This window comes from Protobothrops mucrosquamatus, unplaced genomic scaffold (assembly GCF_001527695.2).
Source record: "Protobothrops mucrosquamatus isolate PMUCROS unplaced genomic scaffold, P.Mucros_1.0 scaffold28, whole genome shotgun sequence".
Lineage (NCBI taxonomy): Eukaryota > Metazoa > Chordata > Lepidosauria > Squamata > Viperidae > Protobothrops > Protobothrops mucrosquamatus.
In genome coordinates, this window is record NW_015386413.1 from 1,251,480 (window position 1) to 1,261,560 (window position 10,081).

A 10,081-nucleotide genomic window follows, 5' to 3' on the forward strand; every position below is an offset into this window, starting at 1 on the left:
AAAGGAAGGGAGGAAGGGAAGGAGGAAGGAAGGAAGGAAGGAAGGAAGGAAGGAAGGAATATGATGGGAAAGGAAGGAAGAAATATGATGGAAAAGGGAGGGGAGGGAGGGAGGGAGGAAAAGGAAAAATCAGGGAGGGAGGGAGGGAGGGAGGAAGGATGGAAGGAAGGGATTTGATGGGAAAGGAAGGAAGGAAGGAAAGAAGGAAGGAAGGAATTTGATGGGAAAGGAAAGGAGGGAGGGAAGGAGGAAGGAAGGAAGGAAGGAAGGAAGGAAGGAAGGAAGGATGGAAGGAAGGAAGGAAGGAATATGATGGGGAAGGAAGGGAGGGAGGGAGGCGAGGGAGGGAGGAAGGAAGGAAGGAAGGAAAGAAGGAAGGAAGGAGAGGGAGTAGGAAAGAAGGAGGGAGGGAGGGAGGGAGGGAGAAGAAAGGAAGGAAGGAAAACCTTATGAGTAGTAAGTTATCTACTTTCTATAATATAGATGCTCAAACATAATTCCAAATTATTACAAATACTATTAGTATTACGTTCAACATGAATTATGCAAAGCATTACATTTTATGTAAATGTACTTACTTTCCCAAACTGACAAAACATCTGTGTTTGATTATGGAACTCCTTTTGTTTGGGGGGTTTATTATTATAATTATTTTATTAGTCATTATGCGGAATTTATAGGGCAGACTCTAACATGCTAAAAACGACCCCTGCAAAGCGCAGAAGAAAGATAATTTTAGCCTCTCAAAATAAGAAGCGTTCAGGAATGATAATAACTATTTATCAGGTTACAAACTAACCAGAAAACCATTAGAAATCCTTGCACGCACACAAACACACACACACACACACACACACACACACACACACACAATGAAGGATGAGAATGTGCTTGTTTTGAATAAAAGAAAGCTTATTCTGGCTATAGTAGAAACCTTATGAAATTGCTGGAATGCATAGGGCAGGGGAGAAAATAGAGCTGGAAGGGACCCTGGAGGTCTTCTAGTCCAGCCCCCTGCTCAAGCAGGAGAACCTATACCAGGGGTAGGCAACCACAGCTCTTTTATGACTCATGGACTTCAACTCCCAGAATTCCTGAGTCAGCCATGCTCAGGAATTCTGGGAGTTGCAGTCCATGAGTCATAAAAGAGCCGAGGTTGCCTACCCCTGACATAGGGCAATCAGAGCAAGCAACAGAGAGGTGCTGAATTGTGTAAAACCAGACACACCCCTCGAAACCCAACTCACAAGACTACGTCTGGTTTACTTTGGCCGCCCTGCCATGTGTGGAGATTCATTGGAGAAGACAATGGGGCTCGGAATGGTTAGTGGAACAAGAAGAAGGGGCAAGCCAAGAACAAGATGGCTTGATAACACCACAACTGATGAACATGAACATCCAAAAGCTGAAAGAAGCAAAGTCCACATTCTGTACAGAGAGGACTTCTGTGTTGAAAGAAGGGTCAAAGAGGCCATCTGTATTAAAACTGAACAGCCCTCTTTCAATGGAGGGGATACGACACCACCCATCTCCTGTATACAACCTAGTCCAGGGGTAGGCCACCTTGGCTCTTTTATGACTTGTGGACTTCAACTCCCAGAATTCCTTAGCCAGGTACGCTGGCTGAGGAATTCTGGGAGTTGAAGTCCACAAGTCATAAAAGAGCCAAGGTGGCCTACCCCTGACCTAGTCCTCTCAGCAGCTCCAAGAAGGCTCCACACCCATTTGTGCTATTCAGGTGGCCCTGAGGGCGCAGATGAACCTCCAAGTGGCCTCAACGACTCTCAGGAAGAGTACTAACGACCAGAGGACTGCAAGAAATATAAATCTTTCCGTCTTCCGCCCTTCAGTCAGAACTGAAGCAGCTACTTGGATGAGACGCGAAACGTCTCCAAGGAGGAACCAAGAAAGTCCAGTTGACTTTCGAAAAAGCACCTTTGGGACAACCGTGACCTGGATCGACTGAGCATCTCCAGAGACAATTGAAAGAAAATCTGATTGACAAGGTAGCATGAGGAATGGTTGCTGGAATTGGGTATGTCTAGTTTAACGAAGAGAAGGATGAGGGGGGACATGATAGCAGTGTTCCAATATCTCAGGGGCTGTCCCAAAGAAGAGGGAGTCAAGCTATTCTCTAAAGCGCCTGAAGGCAGGACAAGAAGCAACGGATGGAAACTAACCAAGGAGAGAAGCAACCTGGAACTAAGGAGAAACTTCCTGACAGTGAGAACAATTAACCAGTGGAACAACCTGCCTCCAGAAGGGGTGAATGCTCCAACACTGGAAGTTTTTAAGAAGAGACTGGACAGCCATTTGTCCGAAATGGTGTAGGGTTTCCTGCCTGAGCAGGGGGTTGAACTCAATGACCTCCACGGTCCCTTCCAACTTTATTATTATTATTAAGTCACCAAGTCACACGACTAAATGGTTAAAAAACAAAATCAGCCCAAAACAAAACATTTCAGTGCCGGTAATGGTCTAAGATTCCTGGTACAAGTAAATCACTTTGGAACATGCTCTAAGTGAAGAACATGAGAAGGATGGCAATAACCCTCTTTGTAAATCAGATTACATCACCTTGCTAACTGTCAAAGAGAAAAAAATGCAAATAAGTGGGAAACTCATTTCTTAGGACAAAATATTCTGCAACATCAGCATTCTCCGGCTGGCAATTTAAGAGGATTAGCCCCTTCATCCCAGAGGCAGGATGAAAGCTAACATGGCATTACAAATGTCTTAGCACGTTGAAATGGATGGGGTGATGCAGTCATATTTCAATATTGGATGTTGGAGTGGATTTTTACAACGTTTGTGAGATTCTTCTGAGCAAGACTTGGGGTCAAAAATCAAAGAATAAATATGTATTATTTATTTTGACTAGGGGTCAAAATAAATAAAAAATAGGGGGTCAACTTGTTTTCCAAAGCACCAGAAGGTAAGACAAGAAACAACGGATGGAAACTAACCAAGCAAAGAAGCAACCTGGAACTAAGGAGGAATTTCCTAACAGTGAACAGGAAACCAAATGGAACAGAATTTCAGAAGTTGTGAATTTCAGAAGTGGTGAATGCTCCAACACTGGAAGTTTTTAAGAAGAGATTGGGCCATCATTTGTCTGAAATGGTCTAGGGTTTCCAGCCTGAGCAGGGGGTTGGTCTGGAAGACCTCCAAGGTCCCTTCCAATTCTATTATTCATTAAAGAGAGGTCCAACCTAGAACTAAGGACAAATTTTTGGATTAATTGTGAGAACAATTAACCAGTGGAGTGGCTTGCCTTCAGACTTTGTGGGTGCTCCATCACTGGAGGTTTTTAAGAAGAGATTGGACAAGCACTTGTCTGAAATGGTCTATCTAGGGTCTCCTGCTTGAGCAGGGTTGGTCTAGAACACAGGTCGGCAATCCGCAGCTTCGGAGCCACATGTGGCTCTTTGAGCCTTCTCCTGCGGCTCCCAGCCTCCTCCGCCATTTGCAGAGACAGAGACAGAGAGAGGCACTTGCACTTCCCTTCTCTCTCTCTCTCTCTCTCTCTCTCTCTCTCTCTCTCTCTCTCTCTCTCTCTCTCTGTGTGTGTGTGTGTGTGTGTGTGTGTGTGTAAAAGAGAGTGTTGTTGTCATGCTGTTCTCGGACAAGCTGACAAGCTTATTGGGCGGGGCTCCTCCCTTTGCTGCATCTCAGCAGGAAGCAGCAAGCAGGAAGCAGCTCTCTCTCTCGCTCTCTCGCTCTCTCTCTCTCTCTCTCTCTCACACACACACACACACACACACACACACACACACTGAGTGGGGGAAGAGGACTGGCAGACCAAGGGCAGGAGAGAGACAGCCCAATAAGAATGTGTGTCAGCTTGTCGGAGAACAGCGTGAAGCCAGCTTGCCAGGTGAGCAGAAGATCGGAGAGAGGGAGAGAGGGGGGCAGAGAGAGAGAGAGAGAGGGAGGGATGGAGAAAGAGAGAGAGAGAGAGATAACTCATGCACAGCAGCCTCTATTTCTTTTTAATTAAACTCTTCAATCAAGCTCCCCACCCCTCGCATGCGCGTGTGCATGCGCGCGCACGTTTTGCGGCTCCCAGTGTTTTGTTTTCTCTGGGAAATGGGTCCAAGTGGCTCTTTGAGTGTTTAAGGTTGCCGACCCCTGGTCTAGAAGACCTCCAAGGTCCCTTCCAACTCTGTTATTCCATTAAGACACTTTGATAACTGGATCGGCCAGAAGAAACATGAAGTGGATCCCTTACTAAACATTCCAGGAGCCATTACTTTTATGTTCACGTCAAAATAGAGAAGTAATAGGGGGAGAAACAGCTTTTCAAAAAAAAAAAAAAAAGCCTATGCCAGGGATGACATTTTGCAAACAACAGGACACAAGCCCCCTGAGCGGTTTCTTAAGCAAACCCCACTGAAACGAATAAGTGTGTGGTGCCAGTCTCCCTAATTCCACAGGAATGTTTCAAGAAAAAACCCCAGGAGGGCTTTTTTTTTTTTTTACTCCATCGCAAAGAAGAGTTGTAAATTCCACCCAGTCGGAACCTCTGACATACATTCAGGCTGTGACCGAGGCAGACGGCACAGCCACATCCTGATAGAAACACCATTTTCTCAGCAAGCAATGATTGCAGTCTGAATGTCGGAGAAATGGAGAAAACAGCTTTTTTTTCGCCTGAAGAGAAGACGTGTTAAAGCCTACAACGAAAATATCCATTTATTTGGATGGCGGAGTAGAGAGAGGAAGAGAGAGAGAGAGAAAAAAATTGGAAAAATCCCGTGGCTGAGATTAAGGCATTGTTTTTATTTTTATTCAGTCCCCAAACAGGAATAATAATCTGTCAGGATATTACATTTCACGTATTGCCAAATATACACACCAATTGCAAAAAAATGGTTGATCTAGACCAGGGGTAGGCAACCTTGGCTCTTTTATGACTCGTGGACTTCAACTCCCAGAATTCCTGAGTCAGCCATGCTGAGGGGAAAGGGAGAGCTTTCCAAGCTGAGCCATGCTGGTTCAGGAATTCTGGGAGTTGAAGTCCATGAGTCACAAAAGAGCCAAGGTTGTCTACCCCTGATCTAGACAGATAAGATGCTAGTACAACTGAATGGGACCTGTAGGCCTCAGGTTTAAAATGGTTGTCATGGCAACGTGCTCGAAGCCCTGCCCCTTCGTACTGCCATCTTAACTCTTTTGACAGTGTTTCAAACTTACGACCATTGCAGCATCCCCGTGATCACATGATCGGAAGTCAAATGCTTGGCAACTAACTCATACTTATGATGGTCGCCGTATCCCAGGGTCACGCGATCCCGTTTCGTGATCTTCGGACAAGCCAAGTCAATGGGGAAACCAGATTTGCCGAACAACCATCTTACTAACTTATTAACTGCAGTTATTGACTTAACAATTGTCTCACTTAACAACAAACATTTTAGGCTCAATTGTGATTTTAAGTCAAGGACTACCTGTACTGCTTTTTTTTTTAATGCAACTGGTCATTTTTTTAATGGGACCCAAAGTCTATTAAAATGGATCGTCCTATCTACCCAAAATGTACTGTACTGGGGCTAAAGAGTTAACCCAACATGAAGCTGGTTTAACCTTTCTTCTAGGTTCACATCACATATTGAACCATAAAGTAATCCAACTGTTATGAGTTTGCATAACACTTTATGGTATTAAAAAACATAATCAAGGAATGAAGGCTAACAAAATTAGGCAGCCGCTGAATTTGAAACTGGTCAGGTCTGTTGGGTTGGATATCAAAGTAACCCGAAGCCTCTTTTCATAAAAACAGTTCTCACAAGACCTGTGCCAAATTTGGCCTCAGACCAGATAAATTTGGATTCTTTTTCTTTCAGAAAACAGAAGTGTATAACCCCTATTAAAAACACAGAATCGGGGGAAAAAATAAACCCATATTTTTCAACTCCCTCCTGATACATTTATTGCATCGTCTCTACTCTACCCAAACCCTCTTTTTGGATTTTTTTTTAAAAATATTTTTAACGAAGTGATCAGATCCAAAACCCGTTCTCTTTGCTTGATGATGATTTGCAAATGGATCGAGCCTTTGCTCCCCTTTGTTCTCAATTTTTTTTCAATATATTTTTGTGAATTTGGGGACTGAAGCTTTGAATCTCCCTGGGAAAACTATTCTGGTTGAAGGGCCGTGAAAATTAAGTCGTGGCGAACGAGGTAACCATCATTGTAGCTATACAACCTCCGGTCTATTGGGCTGTAGTCTAGGCTCTGGATGGTTTCCAGCACTTTATCCACAATGATGCTTAGTCTCCCTTCTTTCCCAGTGTTGGTATCAAAGGAGTAAAATATCTCTTCTTTCCTGGTGTTCAGAGGCCTAGTAGCATAGAGCACCCCACATATAATAAAAGCATTAGAGACCGCTGGCTTGTATTGCTTCGTTTGCCACGTGTTCAACACATCAAGAGACATTTCGTTAATCCTGCTAATGACGATGTTACCTTGGCTGGCTTCTGTGGAGTAAATAACCCATAACCCACTCTCATCCACAGCAAAATCCATGTCTTGCCAAGCTACCCCCGCATAGGAGAACCGATTGTTAGAAACGGCGCCTGGAAGAGCCTTCCTCAACACCAACGTATTGGTTGCTAAATTTAGCTTACCCATATCTTGCGAGGAATATACATTATAATACATAAAATTATTGTGCACGGCCATTCCGCTGCCTTCGCCGTACTTAATTTGGTTTTGCCTGGAGTATTTGAAGAGCAGCAAATCATCGTAGGAATCATGGAGTCGGTAATATTCCAGGTATCTTCCTTCAGGGTTTAGAGGTGCGACCCAATAAAGCTCTTTTCCAGGGCTAAGAGGAGAGGAATATCTGCCCCAGGCTCCATATTTGTAAGAAAACCCTCTCCAGTTGAGCTGGATCACATACGGTTGACTGACGTTCATAATTGGGCCATGACCACAGTTCCCTATAATCAGGAAAGAAAGAAAAAACAGGATGTTTACATGTGGGAGATTACAAACAAATTCAAAGGCCTGGAGACTAAAACATATGAAGAACGGTTGTGGGACTTGGGTTTGGCTAGTCTAAAGAAAAGAAGAAACAGGGGTGACATGATAGCAGTGTTCTAGTATTTGAGGGGCTACCCCAAAGAAGAAGAGGTCAAACTATTCTCCAAACCACCTGAAGGCAGGACGAGAAACAATGGTTGGAAACTGACCAAAGAGAGAAGCAACCTGGAATTAAGGAGATACTTCCTGACAGTGAGGACAATTAACCAGTGGAACAGCTTGCCTCCAGAAATCATGGGCGCTCCATCACTGGAGGTTTTTAAGAAGAGACTGGACAGTCACTAGTCTGAGATGGTATAGGTTCTCCTACTTGAGAATCGAGATATAGATTAGATAGTAGTTGTGGTGGTTTTCTCCTACTCTTAGTTTGTGAGATTCTGAGAATTTTTTTTTAAATTCTATTGACTATCATAGAACTTATGTCTGTGTTTCCCTGCCTAAGGAGAGATTTTTTTAGCAGAAGCAGCTTCCCAGGCCTTTAAAATGATGTGAAGATCACATGCAGCCCCGGGTCCCAAACTATCTACCTATGATGCATCTTATCTATTGATTAGTTAGATTGCAATAGATCTAGAGAAAAGCTATTTCAAGATGATCTTAGGTAAGATAAGATAACCTTTATTGTCATTTTTTTACTGTGGGCACAACAGCACACATCAAAAATGAAATTTAGTTGCCCACTCTCAAAGTGAAACACATACATGACACACACCTAAACATACTATGTACAACATATGTATAAACCCACACCCCTACAAATACATAACAAATAAATATTAAATACTGTCCATCTTGAATATATAACGGAAGGAGGAAGCTTGAGAGATCACACGGTTAATGCTGTATGGAATGAAACTATGGCTGAATCTGGATGTTCTGCTGCGGATACCACAAAGCCCCCTCCTCCCAGAAGGTAACAAGGAAAACAGGTCGTGAAGAGGATGTGTAGTGTCCCAGATAATCTTACGGACCCTGCTCAAGCAGTGCTTCTGTGCTATGTCCTGGATGGGAGGGAGGGAACTGCCAATTCAAAGCAAAACTGATGAGAAGTATCTGGTTCAAAAGGAAAACCACTCTTATGGAATCGAGATTCTATCATTTAGTATCCAAGAAATTGGCAAATAATTTCTTTAAGGAGGCGTTTCCTAATGCAGGTCAAATATCAAGCAATTTTGTCTTGAAAAGTAGGGTTGTAACTTTTGAAGAGTTTGTTATTTTGAGAATTTGTACCCGGCTTTTCTAGTGGCCATAGCTGTTCCTCGGTGGCTGAATCAGATTACCTAAATGCAAAGTTACAATTTTTTAAAAAAAAAATCCCAGAAAAAGACAAGGGCAAATTGTCGGGGTGTGGAGCCCCGAGAGGTGGTATGCAGCAGACAGGAAAAAAATGAAATTAAGGGCTTTTTTAGAGGGGTGTTTTAAAATTTTTTTAGGGGGTATGGGGGTGGTTAGGGGAGGCAGGGGGGATGTCTCCCTGAGGCCAAGGTCGGCCATGTCTGAGGGACGCGGCATTAGAATGGTGAGGGGGGAGGTTGGGGGGCTGAGGGTGGTGTGATCAGTACGGTCAGTGGGAGGGGCAGATATGGCGGGAGCAGAGGACCATATCGGGTTTTGGGAGCACGCACATGCTGCTTACAAGCTTGCGGGTGCTCCGGTCCTCAGGACTCTACTCGGTCCCCAGGGATCTTAGAACCTCGGGCCCGGGATCACCGGCTGATGTTATGCAATGCCAGGTCCGTGGTAAATAAGGCCCCCCTCATTCAAGATCTTATTCAAGAGGGGGGTGCGGACCTGGCAGGGATCACCGAGACCTGGTTGGGCGCGGANTTTATCTCATTTCTCTGTTAAGAATTTTTTGATCCAGATGCTGCAGATTCGGAATAATTTGAAGAAAAGACATAGAAGATTTTGATTTCTAATAATATTATTTAAAAAATGTAAGGAGTACCTAAGTCACTTTGCCTCGGAAGGAATTCCTATACTGTGCTATATTTTCAGTGCATCATTTCCAGAATTATCTAGAGGGGTTTTTTTTGGGGGGGGGATTGTTGCTGCAGCTACTGTTTTAAATCTTTCTTTTAAGTGTGAGTTTAGTTTAGTTTTTTTATGGTCTAATAATTTTTAATCTTTTTTTTTAAAAAAAGAACAAGCAAAAGAAAGAGAAAAGGAAAAATAATTGATGCAAAGACATAATAACAGATCTGCTGGTCCTGCGCGATTCCCCCCTCGCGCAGGCCTGGCCCAGTACAATCCCAAGGGCCTGCCTCGATGACGGGGTGTGGAGCCCCGAGAGGTGGTATGCAGCAGACAGGAAAAAAATGAAATTATGCCCCCACTCACATAGGAGGACACACACTGGATCTAATTTTTGTCTCCGGCCAGTGGCAAAATGATCTGGAAACAGGGGAGGTAATCACTGAGCCTCTGTCATGGTCAGATCATTTACTCCTGAAGATGGACTTCCGGACCGCTCCCCCCTGCCGCAGGGAGATGGAACCGCGTAGATGGTTCCGTCCCAGGCGCCTGATGGACCCTGAGAGGTTCCTGACGGAGCTTGGGCCATATCCGGAGGATCTAGTTCACGACTCGGCGGAAAATCAGGCGGCGGCTTGGGAAGTAGCCGCTGCCGCAGCACTGGACCGAGTCGTGCCTTTGCGGCCTCTGACCCAGCGCAGATCTCAACTGGCCCCTTGGTTTACGGAGGAGCTGAGAGAGATGAAACGCCGGAAAAGACGCCTAGAGAGCAGTTGGAGGGCTAGCCAAACCGAATCCGACCGAGCACAGGTAAGGATGCATGTTAGATCCTACCTAGTGGCGATGAGGGTGGCTAGATCTAATTACTATTCCACACTCATCGCGTCATCAGATAACCGCCCGGCCGCCCTCTTCAGGGTGACCCGCTCTCTCCTCCAATTGAGGGAGGGAGGGGATCCCCTGGAGGGGAAGGCCAAGGACTTTGCGCAATATCTGCATGACAAAGTCGCTCGGATCCGAGAAGGCCTTGACTCCGACTGGGTGGCCCCGGGGGAGGAGA

The 10,081-nt window shown here is 44.8% G+C and overlaps 1 protein-coding gene across 1 annotated transcript in view; it reads right to left on the reverse strand.

Annotated features, from left to right (window-relative positions):
• Positions 1-5,987: 5,987 nt before the first annotated feature.
• Positions 5,988-10,081, reverse strand: part of OLFM4 (olfactomedin 4) — a 46,292-nt gene continuing 42,198 nt past the window's right edge. The window contains exon 6 of the mRNA XM_015811067.1: positions 5,988-6,944. Coding sequence (XP_015666553.1) covers positions 6,139-6,944 — 806 coding nt within the window. The 3' untranslated portion in view covers positions 5,988-6,138. The remainder of the gene's footprint in view (positions 6,945-10,081) is intronic.